Here is a 17,432-nt window from a genome sequence, read left to right on the forward strand (position 1 = left end):
TAATTGACATTTACTAATACTGCATTGAAATAAATGTCAAAGATAAGCACAATTCACTCTTGAGAGCCACCAACTGAAACTTAAGTTCATTACATTTAAAAAAAAAAATTAGAACATGAATTGCCACTGTCAGTTTTTCCTTTCTAAAAATATCTAAAACAGAACAAGAGTTTTTCTTTTGGACGACAACTCAGTTTAACATCTTATATTAGTAGTATTCAATGTTTGTACAGAAGACTGGAAAATACAGTATCCAAGGCCAGGGATCATTTATCAATCATTAATAATAATTTATATAGGACTTAATACAACTAATTTGGGAATATAGAAAAACTAGTTTTACTTTACGATGATTTAGATAAATTAGAAATACTTACAAACAAGTTAGTATTTCAAACAGAAACTTATTTCTCTACATAAGATACTCCTGAGGGAATTCTGCATCACTGCGCATGTGCAGAATTAATGTCCCATGCAGATATCTTTGCTTCCCCGCAGAAAAATGACTTTCTGACAGAGAAGCAAAGGAAAACTGCAAGAGCAGTCATGTACCACTCCCTAGCTGTGCAGGTACATCGTTTCAGACACCCACAGAAGCCAACGGAGAGGTAAACCACCATAGGGCTGGGAACACCACAGCCAGTGGCTTCTACCTGAGCTGGGAGCAGCTGCTAGCTGGGCTGGAGGCAGGAGAGGATGGGACTTCCTCTTCCTCTGCAAGGAGTGGCCTGGGCTGTGTCAGATCCACCCCCAGAAACCTCCCCCAGCTGCAGGAAGCTCAGCATCCTCCCCTACTTCCTGCTCCCCATCACTCCTCAGCTGTGGGGGGAAGGCTCACTGTACAGGAGCTGCTCCCTTATCTGCCCAACCCCCAGGCATCTGGATCTCCCATACCCAGACACCCCCACCAAACCCCACCCCATACACCCAGAACCCCCCTAGCCCTCCGTACCCAAACCTCACAGAACCTCAACCCCTGCATCTGGAGCCCCTCTGCACCCAGACCCCCTTCTGAACCCCCACTCCTGAACCCAGACCATTCCCCACTGAGCCCCCTGCTCTCAAACCCCGACCCTGATGAGCCCCACCCCTATGCACCACCCTGAGCCCGCACATGGACCCCACGCCACTGACCCCCAATTAGCTGGACCCAGACCCCCAACCCACAAAGCACCACTCCCCCAACACCCAGGCCCCCTGCTGAGACACCCCTCCCCCAGACCCACACTGCTGAGCCCAACAACTTTCACCTGGAAGTGTCTACAAAAGTCCCATTGCCCCTCCACCTGGAACCCTGCACAATAAGCCTCCGTGCATCCAGATCCTCCCACATATAGAAACCCCACTGCGTTGCCTGCACCCAGACTGTCCCACACAGAACCGTCTCGCCCCACACATGGATCCCCCCCACACACCTGGATCCTGCCTACCCCACACCTGGTGCAGACCGGCAGGGTCCCAGGGTGTTTCTGGGGCAAGCCCATGCTTTGTGCTGTGTCAGGGTCAGGTGCAGCCTCACCGCTGAGTCTGTGTTCTGGGAAGGGGGGATGGAGAGGTTGCAGGGTGATCTCCCACCTTCGTACAGCTAGTGGCCTGTGCTCCCTACTGCCATGCTAGAGCCTCTGCATTTATTTATTGACAAATAAAACTTACAGAATTTTAAAATATTGTGCGCACAATTTTTAATTCTTTGATGCAGAATTTTCAATTTTGACACTGAACGCCCTCAGGAGTAATAAGACAAATAAATAGAGTACAACAAAATATTTACCAGAAACATCTATATCTAGCCATTCATCGGTGTTACAATGAGGCCTTTCACTTTCCTTGAGAGAAGTGACTGGATCTACTGGTGTTGCACCTCCACGCAATAACTCTTCAATAGGGACTTCTTCTTGCTTCACTTGTATTCTTCTGTTTAAATCTTCTAGATCTATAAAGTCATCGCTGAAGTCTTCACTCAAGTCATTCTTCTCAGAAGAGGACAAGGAAGATATGGATATTTCATCCACATCATCATTCATGCATATGACTTTAGAGCCATGCTTCCCCAGACTGTCATGAAGGGCTTCACCACATTCTGTTCTTTGACTGTCATTTTCTAGGTCTTTTTTCTCAATGGCTCCGTTGACATTTACTGTAACCTCAGAGACCTTCACTATGCACATGTCAGTACTTGTACTTTTGCTGTCATCCACAATGATCTTTCCAGTAAACGGCTGTCTGGTAGGTTTCAGTAAAGAAGGACGACCCATACCATACCCCAAAGAGGATGATGCCCCGGATCCATTTGAGAGCGGTGGCTTCTTTAAACCAGAGGTTGATATAGAAGTGTATGGCCTGGTAAATCCATACCTTAAAGGTTCATTTCCACTAGGTAGATCCAACTGTTGGGCATTTCTTGACAACAGAGTTGACCTCTGAGACGCTCTAATAGCCAGGTGCTGTTTTTGATAAGGCCTTGTAAGATCTACAGCTTTATTAAAGGAATGTGATCTGGTTAAGGATGCAGCAGATAGGAAAGAATTCTGAATGGAATGTGAAAAACTTTGTGATCTACCCATTTTTTCACAGGAAAAAGATTTAGCATTGTCTGTGGATTGCGCCAAACTCTCTCCTGAACTGGTTCTGGTGGCATTGGAGTTAATTCTACACTTCTGCAAGTCTACAGATGGCCTATTTCCATAAAACCCATTTAAATGTGATTTTGGAGCACTGATTCCAGAATACGAAGTCCTGCCAAATAACGTACCTTTGGTAAATTTCGCTGAACTAGACAGTCCAGGCAAAGACTTTTGGTTTAATTCTTCTGTAGAGGACACAAACATGTTGACTTGCTTTGCTGTTTTTGATGTTACTGAAGAGGTGCTGTTCAAACCCACCCTGAGCACACCTTTCCCAAATCCTCCTTGAGAAGGAGGATACTTCTCAGAATCATCTAGTTTTTCATTGGAATTCTGGGCAGAGTTAGACTCACCACCACTTTGATCACCAAGTTGATATTTATTTGATTTTTGCCAGCTAAAAGCAAAGGAAGACATATGAACAGTGCCATTGTGCTTGCTGCAATTTTTGCCACGACTGCTATGAGAATTCCCTGACAAGGGAACAGCTGTCCTATTTGGCATTGGCTGTAGGGTGCTCCCTAAAGATTTTGTTCCGTACTTCGGTAACTTGGAAACCAAGGATGTCCTGATATGATTTTTTTCTTCCATGAGCTATGGGGTTCATTGGTCCTTGAAAGTTTCTTGATTCTGTGGAAATGAAAAAGAAGAAAATATTACACTTGAATTAACAACTCAGGAGAACACAATACAGCTAAAAATTATAAATGACACATGGATGCCTAATTATATCAGAAAAACACAGTTTACCTATATATATTTCATGAGTTTCTAGAGATGTTCTATCCACCATTAGTCAATTGTGCAACATATAGCAAACAAAATGTTTCAACTACAACTGGAAACAGCTTGCTAATGGTAGCCATCTTACTAAAAGGGTGGGATCATTTGCAGTATTGCCAACATCAAGTGTTAAAACTCAGTGGCAGGCCACACAAAAAACCATGACTGATTTAAAAATAAGTGTTGCATGTTTTAATTTGCCCTCTGGTTCCTAAGCCTTTAAGATACAGTTAATTTTAATTTTTCAAGCTTTTCTCTGCATGAAGGCACGTTAAAAACTATTATTTTAAAATGAATGCTCAATTTCTCATGCAATCACTTGATTTCAGCATCTGGAGCTTTATGAAAAAACAACTTAAAATATCAAAAAAGACTCACGAATAAGTCACATGAACTGGCAACACTGACTTGTGAGAACTGCAGTATAGATTCTGATAGGAACTAGTTTTCAAAATCTTCCTTCTTCCTTACCCACCAGCCCCAGCTCCCTGGTAGACTCCAGACTGCATGGAAAACTACTGTGCTCTCCAACTGGAAGTTAAATACCCCTGACTCGTCCTGATCCACCTAATCTCTGGACTTCTATCTGAATTAACACAAACACAAGCCATTTGTACTGCACTGAGGACAATGCCATCGCTGCCTGGCTTGGTGAAGGAGGGACACTTTCTGAGTTGTCCGTTCTTGTCCCATATGCATGGCTTCCCTCTCAATAACCTCTTAGAGTATATCAGACCTATAGGTAGTTATCCACTCAAGAAGCTGAACAAAGGTCCCGATGGTTCAGCAACAAGAACTCCAAGCACCTCATTCAGTATTTCAGAACTTTGAGCAACATGAGCAGTCACCCAAAATTGCAGCACTTGTAATTTCACAAATGAATAAAACTAAGTGTGTACAGAGTTGCCATCATTACCCTTTAGCCAAGTGAAAGCCAAAGTTTAAAATTGTGAATATGTTTACAGCAACTTTGCACCAGAACGGAGGACAAGAGAGTCAAAGAGAAAGGACAATATTCTGAAGTACAGGTATTGAGCTCGCAAACCCGACCAACAAGTTACTTTGGTGTAGTGTACTTGATCTTTTGGGACTTTTTGATTGCTGTTGGTAAGTATGGCTTGTATACTGTGACTTTGTAAATGATAGCAGATGGCATATGCTATGCATTGCAAAATGCCGTCTGTTATATAGAATTTTTTGGCACGTTAGTAGTTTTGGAGACTTCCCTGAAAATTCTTTGGCTATTGATCTCTGATATTACGTAATTTTTATTCGGTAGATGTGCAACTTTTTTTAATAGCATTCCACAGGATTTAACATTAAGACTGGCTGAGTGTGATGTTAATACTTGTGGATGAGTTGCCTGCAAAGTCAAATAGCAAGAATGGGCACAAGTCTTAGTTTCTCATTATGCATAAGATTTTATTTATCTTTTAAACAAACAGAAGACAGGTTCCCCAAACCCTCCTTTAATATTAGAAATTCTAGGACATCATTAGAAATTCTGCTCTAGAGCATGGCCAACATCACAAGACACTGAAATTTGAGAAACAGAGGAAAAATATTTAGTGCACTTAAAATTTTTAATATCTATGTATTTAATGCCAATGTCCAATGAAAATTTAGAAGCTTCTGTTCGTTAAAGATTCAACAACCTCTGCCCGCTCAGCTAAGCAGGATTCAAAATATACATCAGATCCAAGGCAAATCCCTCACCCACAAATGCCTTCAACAAAGGCAGGGAAGTCCAGAGTTAACATCCTTGATATCTTTTAAGGTTAAAAGCTAAGATTTTTTTTTATATTTTTGGAGAGAAGAAATTACAGGCCTCCTTTATTCATGATAAGGAAGTAGAGCTAAAACAACCACCCTAATATTTTAAAAATCATTTGCAAATCACCTGTAAGACTGTTTTCCATTCTATAGAACTGGACTCTTCTTACTCAACTTCTTACCCGTCCCCAGTTCAAAACCAAAACAAGTTCTTTTCAGCTTCAGTTTCTCATACGCTCTGTGCCAGACATTCTTCCCTTCCCCCTCCCAGACAATTTTAATAATATGGAACATAGGGAAATTCTTCAATCCTTTTTACCCCATTTTACCTATAAAACAGCTTGTTTGTATGACTTCGTGACTCACGGTATGTCTATACAGCTGGAGCCTGGGGGTGGGAGGATTCCAGAGCCCAGGCTCTATGACTCTGTGGGGTGGGAGGGTCCCACAGTTCAGGCTCCAGCCTGAGCCCGAAAGCAATGAAAACAGTCTCGTAAACTGAACCCCGCAAGCCCAAGTCAGCTGGCACTGGCTAGCCATGGGTTTGGGGTTTTTTTTTTGTTTTTTTTTGTTTTTTGCTGTGGAGCCATACCCACAGACACCCCTTGGCAAAGGGTCCTCTGGTCCTTGCAAACGTTCATCTCAGACCTGACAAACTCACTGCACCAAACACATCTTACAGGTTATTTTTCCATAATGAATATCATGCAAAGGTATCCTCAGAAAGCTCATAACTTGTCAAGGATCAGCCATTGCAAGATGTATATATGCGTTACATTTAAGGAATAATGTACGGTATTTATACTAAAAATATGCTTTATGGTCTGGAGTAGAAATTGGCCACCAGGAGATAATGTGTCTGAATGATGGCTCATTCAAGTCACCCCGCCCGAGTCTGCTGGTGAGGTAATGCAAGATTCTATGGTCTACCCTTGCCACATCCCGGAACAGTTAGTCAATGAAAAACCATGAGAAACAACAAACAATCAAAGCCTCTTAAATATAGAAAAGAAACTCTACAACAAGGCAGAGGTTCATCCGGCCTGTGAATAGACATGAAAGACTGTTTTCAGTATAACAGTGTAAAGAAAGGCAATCTGAATCCATTCACTGAGGGAAACCCCTGACGGAAGGGATGCTTTCATGAACATTTCTTTCTAGTTATTGATAAACTAGCCAGCTTCTAAACAGACTGAACTTGGAGAGGAAAAAAAATCTACTTTATCTAATAAAGTAAACCATTGATAAATGTAGAGACAAATTCACGCTTTATGATTTTGTTTTGTTTTGTAAGAACATGTTTCCACCACTCTCTGGTTTCTAGTTAAATCTTTATTCTTTCATATAATGAAACAAAAGGAGGTTTATTTAAGGGCTCATAAGTGTTGTGTGGTTTACAGGAGCAGTAGTTTAAGGTAAAACTGGTAAATTAGGGTATGGTACACCTTTGGGTGCAGAGGATCTGGAAATTCTGTGAGTAGTTAGTGTCACGGGATGGACATCCCAGGGGAATGATCAAAGAGATTTGGGGATTGAGGCGCATCTATTGCTAAACTGCCTGGAGAAGGAAGGGCTGGCATATGTCCACAGGAGAATGCCTGACTGGCTGAAGGGCTGACAGGTGCCAAAAAGCTGACACGCAGCTACCACAAGAGAGACTCCCTCTCATTGGAGACAGGAGGTAACAGGGTGACTCTCAGTCCTGAGAAAGATCACAGACTTGAAGTTTGTTTAAAAGATTGTGACAAGATGTAGATGTAGGCAACAGGAACAGTACAACAATGAAAAGCTTATTTAAAGTTACTTATTAACAAATTAAGACCATCACAATGACGTCGAAGTCTGGGGTTCACATCACCTTCATCTTGTATTTACAGAATAGATGGCTCAGGAAGACAGGATTACCATAATAACTGTTCAAATTAGCATTACAAACAATAAATAATAGATATGGAATACTGATGGTCAGAGTAGGTGTCCTGTTACTGTTTCTGCTGCCTCCATCATGGAAATGAAGGACAAACAGTTAAACTAATCTCAAGCCATGTCTTTTACTGTAGTTTCCAGTTACCACGACCCAGATGATAAAATGTAGGTCACATTAAAAGTACATAAATTCTGTATTTTAATGTACTCAAGCTTTAACTGTCCTACCGTACATACTATTCATTCATTAACAATCATGGAAAAGGTTAACAAGTTCATTTTTGTAAGTCATATTTTAAGTGAAACAGTATTTTTAATACTTCATAAACTAAAGAGTCCCTGGCTCAGCAGCTGTGCATAAGCTTAGTCAGCAATTCAACAAACAGCCTAAAGATGCTGCCAGAGTATATAGATTTTTTTCTAAATGCGGGGGGGGGGGGGAAATCTGGAGATAATGGCAGCAATATGCAAGAAGCTAAGATCAGAACTGACCATGGACTTTTGGTCATCGTAACAAACAGGTTATGAAAAAATTATCTCAGGGTATTGCTGGAACAAGTGTGTGTGGGGAGAGGAGAATAGCACATCCTTCTTTTGACTCTTCCCATTCTCCTCTCTTTTCAGGACTGATACAGCAGCATTATGTTCTCAGAGCCAGAATGCTTTTTATATATGCATAAAAAGTTGAGAGCCATAAATAATTGAATTGTATAAGACTAGGGAATTTAGGTATGACGGTGCATCCAACAAGCCGCCTTTCCAACAGAGGATTACAAATGATACATTCAAGAAGTGAATGGGGATTGAAATTTTCAACGGAAGTCAGGATATAGTAATATGTTTCACAGCTAAGAGAAAGAAAAAAAGCCTGTAAAAACAGCTTTGGAGTTCACTGTGCAGCACTAACACAAGAAGATGGTAATTTGAGACTGAACGACATGAACTTTGTACATTCATCTCTGACTCTCCTCCGCCAGATAAAGAAATGACATTGCCTAGTCTCATTAAAGATAAACTTTTATTGAAGATTGGTTATGTTTGCTTCAAATATTGTTTTTTTTTTTACATTTAAAAAAAATCAAGGAAACATTCAGAATAGTGTTTCTGTTCACCTATTTTAACTATTGATTTGCAGAATACAACATATTTTGGTATTAGCAAATGGAGCCCAGGTTTAAAAACATCAAAGTTGAGAAATAATATGTTTATTAGTCAGCAACACAACCAACAGTCTGGAAATGTTAAACAGAAATATATTTAAAAGATCTCCAAGAAGTTGGAAGACTTCTGTAACAAATCCTAAATATCTCCACTTGTGGATTTTTGTTTCTCTTTGTTTGTTTAAATAAAGATACCATACTCCACCCCAAGTCTTTCCTACCTACTATTCTGACCATCACTAAGAAAAATTACCTGCAATAATTTTCACAAGACCCAAATGGGGGCTCCCAAAGCAATGAGGTTTTGAAAGATGTTCCTCTTTTACATTCCACTTCCAAAACACAAGGGCAAATATAATAGTCCCTTTCGCTGCTACTACCTTTGAGAGCAGGAAAAATATTTACAAGAGTCAGCATGAATCCTACTCTACAAGAAAGGTGAGTGCATGAATGAGAATATTAAAATTTCATACCTTAAAAAAAAAAAAAGGACAAATATGTTATTTCTTTTCCTCAAGATCTACTATTAATACATTCCTACTCTTCAAGATTTTGAGGAAGTTCCTAACAATAAGCTCTACAAGGATCACAATAAAATAACTATCAAGCACAGGTTTCTCACAACCAAATAATGGACTTAATCAGTGTTCATATTGCTAGAAGCTAGTCCATGGAAGGCCTACTTGTTATGAAGGCATCACACCAGCCTTAAAGTATGTTTGTGAAGAACAACTATAATAAAAAGCACAATAGCTCTGCTTCTAATGTGTATTTGGTGCCACCTGTGAGATTAAGCAAGTTTACTGTTGTATTCCTGTTCACGCTGCAATGCCTGAGAGAATTCCATTGCTACTTTGTATCACCAAAATTGTTTTCTAAATTCCAGTCAGTTATACTTCTACAAGCCCACTGAAGTCAACAAGATTGTTCAGTGATCACGGATAGCCAAGTTCAGCCAGCAAAATCTTTATTAAATGATGGACATGCACAAAACAAGATCAGCTTGCTTCAAAATCCAGGTTATGTATGCAAAGACGACAGCTAGAAATGACATTTTAATTGAAAAGTGGGCACGCTGATAAGGCTCTAATGAGATTGATTGTGGATCTCCAAGTGTTTTAAGATCTACAGTCATCTTTCAGTCTAGAACTGCTTTTTAACCAAGTTGTAAAATGAGAGAGTCTGGTCTCAGTGAGAACATTAACTAAAAAAACCTAAGGATGGTATCGGATGCATGAATCCACATAATAATGCTTTAATTAAACATCAGATTACTCCTATGTTACTATATTTTGAGCTGGTAAGCAACCTAATGATTATGGTAGGTAAGCATAACCAGAATTCATAAGAATTCTGAAAGAGATTCAGCCATATCTAAATAGACAAAGTTAGGATGTTCCTACAGATGAAGCCTGTTCCAGATGCGGATTCTAGGATAAGTCAATAGTTGGGCTTCGTTAAGATTCAGTGAGCTAACTGAACATTATTCTCAGCGCAGTAGCATACAGATGTGTGACCACAACTATGTGTCATGAGACATAAGGCAATGAATGCTAATCCAAGAAGTTTAATCACTGAATGTGTCAGGTATAAGGAAAGCAATATCTTTTAGTAAGACAGTCCATTGAAAATGGATATCAAACCTGAAATTAACAGGTATGGGGTTAGAAGAAATTCCCTGCACATGCAGGAAACTGAGCATTAATTTCTATGATCAAAGTTGATCACTAGGAATGACGCACAAGTAAGCCAAGGGAGGATCTGTGGAGTTCCTTCACAATGCGAGACCTACACATACACTCGCTAATAGACGCCTTGCAGGAGCTGCCTATTTACAGGTAAACTTTGTTCCATATTTATGCAAGTAAAGGGAAATCTTGTACAACCATAGCCAGCCTTACTTTACCAAAATCACACCCCAAGAATTAAGTCCTCACCAGCAGATCTGATTTAAGCCAGAGTCATCCCAGGAGACAAATAGGTTTATATAATCTGAAGTATCATCAGGATGGTCATACATGAATGGACTGCTGCCAAAGATGGCACTTCCAGAATTAATTTCATGTCACAAAGATATTGGGCAAAGTATGACTGCCAAGACAAGACTCCATTTTGCATTTCTAACACAGAAGAACTGTGAGAATACAAATATTGCTGTGACCAGTCAATCTGTCATGTCTTTATATAAAATGTACAAATCCACCATTTTGGGAGACTATGGCAATGTTGAGTTACTTCACACAGATAGCAGAGACCCCACCAAGTCCTAACTGGTTGTACACAATAGGAAAATAGGAAAATATAAAAATTTATAACCTCCCACTGGACCAGTGGACAAAATTTCTTAGGAAGGAAAGACAGGGAAGAGAGCCAAAAGTGAAATAAGTTTAAAGTATTTCTGTGCTCACTGAGAGAGCAGGAAATTTGCAGACCAGCAGAGGCAGAATTAAACTGTGTTCTCGCAAAAGAAGGGGCTGAAACCAAGTATTTCTCCTGACTCACAAGTGAGGTCCTCCCTTCTAGCCTGCCATAGCAGACACAAAATGTGTGGAATGGGAATACTGTGTGTGAACAAGAAATAACCAATATTTTCTTGTATTTTATTTTGAGTAGATCCACTCATTTACAAAGTTTTTCAAAAGACATGCAACAAGATAAGCAGGCACCGCATATAGCCACTCTGCAAGCTTCATAAGATTAGGCAATTCTTTTTGATAATTTTCCAAGCATCTTAATGGCTAACTGGATTAACCTTAAATATTGAGTGCCTTGTGTTTCACTTTTCTACATATTCTATTTCCTTTCATATATTCACATGTTCACCTTAAGCTTTTCATCACTATAATAGAACAGTGGATTAAAATTAAAAGAAGAGGCTAAAGCTAACAAGTTTAATTCAAGATGTTGAATTGAACATTGTCGTATTAAAAAGTGGACTTAGCATCAAGTAATTGACATTGCCAAAATCAACTCACATTACACAAGATTTGTGAGGAAAAAAAAACACTGTACTCTACTGTCAGGCACATTTTCTATTAACTAACTATAAGAAACTTGTCAGCATCAATTCCCACTCAAAAGCCATGTGTTGATTTGTCTTATAAAATGATATAAACAAAAAATTCAGACTGCCTTCATGGTGGTAAATTTAAAGAAAAAAGTTGAAGAGGATTCAGGATATTCCACCATTGCAGAAAGGTATAGCCCAATAAAAATATCAGAAAGTCTGTCTGAGAACAGTAACTTAGATAGCACCAGACACTAGACTTCAGATTATTACAAAGAGTTTGTCCTGCTTTGACTACTGAATTAAAAAAAAAAAATTAAAAGCTCAGCAGTGATATGCATATTGATTCACCAGATGCTTGGAATACCAATGACATTGAAAGTACCCAGAGGTTTGTAATTTGTATCCAGTATCAGGACTTATTTTCCAAATTAAGTTTGAGCAACAGATGTCCAATTTAAGCGTAAGAATATAGTTACTAAGAGACAAATACTGACATACAATAAAATAAAAAGTTAACTATTAGCCAGTTAGCATCCTATGTCCTATGAAGACAAATACAGTAGAACTTCAGAGTTATGAACACACCAGTCAACCACACCCTCATTTTGAACCAGAAGTACACAATCAGGCAGCAGCAGAGACCCAAAAACAGTACAGAACTGTGTTAAACAAACTACTAAAAAAAATAAAGGGAAAGCAGCATTTTTCTTCTGCATAGTAAAGTTTCAAAGCTGTATTAAGTCAGTGTTCAGCTGTAAACTTTTGAAAGAACAACCGTAACGTTTTGTTCAGAGTTAAACATTTTAGAGTTAAGAGCAACCTCCATTCACAAGGTGTTTGTAACTCTGAGGTTCTCCTGTATGCGTTTGACTCAGACTGTACAACATCACACAGTCATACCAGATTACACAATGTTGTGATAACACAGACTATAAAAATGAATCAGGTGCCAGATATTACCTTCAGGGCAAAGATGTGATAATTAATAGACAATTACCATATACTTAGTCTTATTGTAGGATCCATCTCCTGCTGTCTACACTGGTTTTAACAAAAATTTCTCTTAAATGCTCAGCACATTTAATCTCTCAGATTAAGTAACAAGGTAAAAGTGTGCCTCAACAGAAGGAACTCAAAACAAAAATAGTATACACAAGATTTAAAATACACACACATATAGCTCTACTTGTGTACAAATTATATTTGAACCATATTTACAACTAGATTATTCCCTAAATATGTATAGATTTTTGTCCTCTGATTCAGGATACTTTTTTGAGTGCATCTACTCCAACCTAAACTATGCAAAATTGCAATAGAAAAACGAAAGATGTGTTTCAACCTACTTTGGAAGCTAACAGTAGTATGTAAATTGAAAAAGGTTACTACTATACATAGTTCAAAACATATAGATTTCTATACTTGTAAAAGTCATTTAATGACTGGCTGCTGAAAATGAAGCCACAAAAGACAAACATCCTCTTCACAGACCCACAGCTGGAATGTAACAAGATACTATTCTTTCACAGACAACCTATGTGTAACTTTAACCAGTGTTGGCAAAATTTACACCAGGTGTCAGCCATTGTATTACTTTTTTAAAAATAAGATTAAGTTGTAATTCAAATTTTACTTTAATTTAAGGAGAATCAGCTATACCAAACTGTTTTATTTTCTATACCAATTATTTTCAGATACTATATATTGAAGAGGGGCTTTCATATATGAACATGTTAGATGCTTTACATGTTTTAATGACAAATTTACCAGTTACCAAAGTTTATTCAAGAAACTGATCCCTCATTCTGTTTTCTCACATATTATACTGTCCTCATATTCAGCCCAGAGTGCTTTGGATAGGCATCTTTTTATTATTTGAATTGAAATAAAATAAATTATGCATTTTAGCCTCCTAATTACAGAAAGCACCACTAGATATTTGATATCCTTACCATCCTTTTTGGCAAGGAGTCACCCAATGTAAACCTAACATGGATACCTTTCTCTTGTTAAAAAGACAGCCCTGTTGATTACACTTCAGCATATTGACAGTATCACAGTAGCATATGCAATAAATGTATCCACTGAATAAAATTAAGGTTATCATTTCCAGAGATATGAACTCTAGCTATCTTATGCAAACAAGATTTTTTTATTATTTAGACATGATTTTTGCAAGATGCTTCTAGTTCTACAGAAGCTCTGCTACCTCTTCACTGTCAGTGGCAAATTCCTAGTATCTTAATCATTTAAAAGGGATAGAGTCAGATTTGAAAATACTAGGCCCCATTCTTAGAAACACTTACACACGTGTGTAGTCCCATTACACTTAGTGGGACTAAACATAAAGTTACTCAAGCGTGATTTGACCAGATTGAGGTCATGTTTCTGGGGGAGAAAACATGGTAACTACATTACTAACTCCTTAGATAAATATTTAGAGTTTCTTTTTTTAAAAAAATCAAGGTTTAATAAAGACTAAAAATAGAAAATTTCCAAAGTAAAAATATTCCCATTATTTGTTCAAAGTAGTTTTTCATTTGTATTTACAAAACAATACCCTACAATGATTGCAGCCAAAACAGTAGGAACCTAATAATGAAACTGACTATGAACAAAATAAAATAGACTAACCAATTTTCATTATCTGCTCTGACAGAGCAAAGGATAAAAAGAGCATAATAATGTTTTTAAATTCTTTACATTAATAATAACCAGACATATCCATATCTAGGTGCCTAACTTTAGACACTCACTTTTGCAATATTTAGCCAATGTTTAAAATATATCAATTCTACCTTCACAGAATCCATTACACTATGTATGCTGTTTGTCTACATTTTGAATTTCTTTCAAATTCAAAAAGACCAGTAGTACTTGTGGCACCTTAGAAACTAAAATTTATTTAAGCATAAGCTTTCATGGGCTACAGCGAAAGCTTATGCTCAAATAAATTTGTTAGTCTCTAAGGTGCCACAAGTACTCCTGGTCTTTTTGCAGATACAGACTAACACGGCTGCTATTCTGAAACCTTTCAATTTCAAGAGTTTATTAGTTTCATTTTTGTTTATAAAAGTAACTTTTTGGTTCCTAAACACTACCATAATGCTGAACTTTGGAATGGAAAGTACTAGAGAAGAATGTTTTTTAAAAACTGTTTCTATTGGAATTTACAAACATTTCCATGGTTTGTATTGGGTTTTGGTGCTATAAAAATGCACCAGAATAAAAGCTTACATGTTGCACCAGAATTAGTAGTAGTAGCAGCAGCAGCATTTTACCACTCCAGGCTCACACACAACATGCAAATACGTGGTAAGAGCTAAGGCACCAATCCAACAAGCTGACCCATGCAAGTGGACCTCTATGATTGCATGGAGATTCAACGGCTTCAACAGGAGTCTTCCCACAAAAACACGCTTGAGGCCAAGTTAAACAATAAGCCATACATCAAATGCACTCTTTTCAACTCCCGACAAATTGAAGCTGGTGAATTAACCACTGAATTCAGCTTTTGTTTTCGAAAAAACAAAAAAAAACTTTTACAAAATAAACAAATTGCAGCTTCGAAGTCTAGAAGTCTAAGTTTCACTCCCTTTTCTATGACGAGCAACCTTCTAATATTCTACTTGCCCACTGACAGGTTTTTGGGGTTTTTTACCCATTGTAGACAACGAGTAAAATATTTTTAGTTCTCTCATTATGGGAAGAGATGAGAAAATGTTGTTTGTTAAGTGTTAAATATAAATTTTACAGAGTGGTGTAGGCAAGTGGTTACCTCAAGTACTGGCCCACGTATCTGTCATGATGTTTTAGTCTTCCCCTCTTTACCTCATGTCTGTGTTGGACACTAGTATGCTGCCACAGCATTGTTCCCGTTCAGTTCTGCAATCTTTGGCCTGGTCTACGCTACGGACCAGGTCAACATAAGGTCAACATAAGGCAGCTTTCAGTGACCTAACTATGTCAGTGTCTACACTAGAATGCTGTTCCCACCGATGTAAGCTGCCCCATACATTGACCTAATAACTCCACCTCTGCAAAAGGCATAGCACTTAGGTCAGTGTAATTAGGGTAAGTGTGTCTGTGTAGACACAGCATTACTCACAGCACCTGCTGGCAGTCCGGAGCCCTGCCGCCAACTCATGGTGAGGAATCGGTGGGGGCAGAAGAACCACCCAAGCCCAGTCATCGCCCAGGCTGGGCTCTCCTTCCCCCACCAAATCCCTCACTGGGAGGCAGCTGGACTCTCCTTCTCCCCATGAGGCTGCAGCAGGTCTCCAGGCAATCAGACAAGCAGCAAGGCTCCCAGTGGGAGTGCCCCCCACTCCCTGCTGTAAATCTGACAGCCCAAGCTATTAGCCCAGCACAGGACTGGATTTCACAGCCCTGAGTCTACCTGTGGTGAAACTGACAAGAATGTCAGTTTCACAGCTGCTTTTAGTTCAAGCAGGAATCAGAGAAGAAATGTGAAATAGCAGCAGCTGTGAAACTGACAGGAATGTCAATTTCACTGCAGGTAGGTTCCCTGATGTCAAATTGAGCCCCTGCCTAGCACACAGCTGGAGCGGTCAGTGCCCCAGACTCCAGCTGTCAGTACCTCACAATGCCTCACTTCAGTCAGTGCAAGTGCTCCTGGTAAGGACGCACACTACCAGCAGAAGGAGGGTAATGTGGATAGAATGGCTGTTTTAATTACCACAGAACCTGAAGGTCAACCTAATTTTGTAGTTTAGACAAGCCCTCAGTTTGAAGACAGAGCTTGAGCTGCTCCAAGTCAAGGTTAGGGTTTGATGTTGCCTAAGTGCATTGGCACATTAAAGTACATTTGATTGAATATGAAGTTACAAAAGGCAATGGGTGATACAGGCAAGGTCTTATCCTCATTAATGGAATGTGAATTTATTTCTTTCCAAAAACCATTTTCCTGTTATTGTTACAAACAACCCCTAGAGTAAAACTGAAAGACAGAGAAAAAGATTATCTATTTTTTCAGGTTGTTTACTTCAGGCATGTGCATTTCCCATGTTAGACCCCAACCCTACAAAGGGCTCCTCACAGGCAAACTCACAGACTCACACTTTGCACAGATTCTTTTCCTTCAGCAGGGCCTTAACTAGCGGTTTCCTCTATTGTTTCTGTGGGTGTTAGCAACAGGAAAAAGCCATGTTTAAAATAGAGAAGAGGTGATTGCAGCGGTGTACCACTCAAGGCTACTTTTAACTCATCATCCTGCTACAGTTGCCCCCAAAGAATGCCCCACACGGGCATGGCAACCCTGGTGTAGAGCCCTGCGGCCCACGATGGCCACACCTCTGGCACAGGGAGCACAGCAGTCAACGCTGCGAAGCCATCAGCTGCTGCAAGTGACATTCAGACAAGATAAAAGGTTAAGGCTGCGCCCTGCTATCATGCAGAGAAAGCCTCCCTCCTCCCCAGGCGGCTCATGTTTTTCATGACACATCCCCTTGGCCTAGGAGCCTGGTGATGCTGCAGCATCCCCGGCACAGCCAGCAAATCACAGCCAAGCCCCAACCCACCCAGGCACCACGAGATGGGAGGGCTGCATCGACAGCAAGACGCCCGGCCAAGGGGTGGGGAAGGGACCTCCAACCCCACAGCCCAGGGGAGGGGTCCAGCCCCGCGGTACTCCCGGCGTAGGGGGGAGGGGTCTTGCTGCACTCGCCGCCGCCGCCGCACTCACCACAGGGATGGGGTCGGGGTCTGTGCGGTCTCCTCCTGCGGGGCCCGGGCTCCGCGTCCCGCCGTCTCGGATGAATGCCGGCAGCGCCTGGCAGCTAAGGGGTGGGATGGGCCGGGCTCCGCGCACACCCGGGCAGTGTCCTTCGCGCTCTGGCCCCTCCCCCGGAAATCAGGCCCGCTCCGCGGCCGGGGCTGACAGCTGACAATGAGGTAAGCGCCTGCTACGGCGCACGCGCAGCCGCTGCCGAAAGCGGCGTGCGCGCGCCCGTCCTACTCCGTCTCCTTCCTCGCCCCGTGGGCGCGCGCGGGCGCCGCTGTCTTTCCTGTTCGATTTCTCTCAACGGCTTTTCCCGCCCGCCCTGGCTCAAACCTGCGCTGGGAGAAGGAGCGTGTGGCCACGCCGGGCCTCCCCGTGGGGGCTGGGGCGGTCTGCATCTGACACACCCGACCCCC

At 40.5% G+C, this 17,432-nt stretch overlaps 1 protein-coding gene across 4 annotated transcripts in view; it reads right to left on the minus strand.

The window, feature by feature from the left end:
- CCSER2 (coiled-coil serine rich protein 2) overlaps positions 1-17,183 on the minus strand; it is a 137,493-nt gene extending 120,310 nt beyond the window's left edge. For all 4 annotated transcript variants that reach the window (XM_084632928.1, XM_084632927.1, XM_084632930.1 and 1 more), the window contains exons 1-2: positions 16,981-17,183; positions 1,772-3,254 (exon numbers count right to left, since the gene is read on the minus strand). In XM_084632928.1, coding sequence (XP_084489054.1) covers positions 1,772-3,215 — 1,444 coding nt within the window. In that variant the 5' untranslated portion in view covers positions 3,216-3,254; positions 16,981-17,183. The remainder of the gene's footprint in view (positions 1-1,771; positions 3,255-16,980) is intronic.
- Between the last annotated feature and the right edge of the window lie 249 nt (positions 17,184-17,432).

The sequence above is a fragment of the Lepidochelys olivacea genome (genome assembly GCF_965140295.1).
Source record: "Lepidochelys olivacea isolate rLepOli2 genome assembly, chromosome: 7".
NCBI lineage: Eukaryota > Metazoa > Chordata > Testudines > Cheloniidae > Lepidochelys > Lepidochelys olivacea.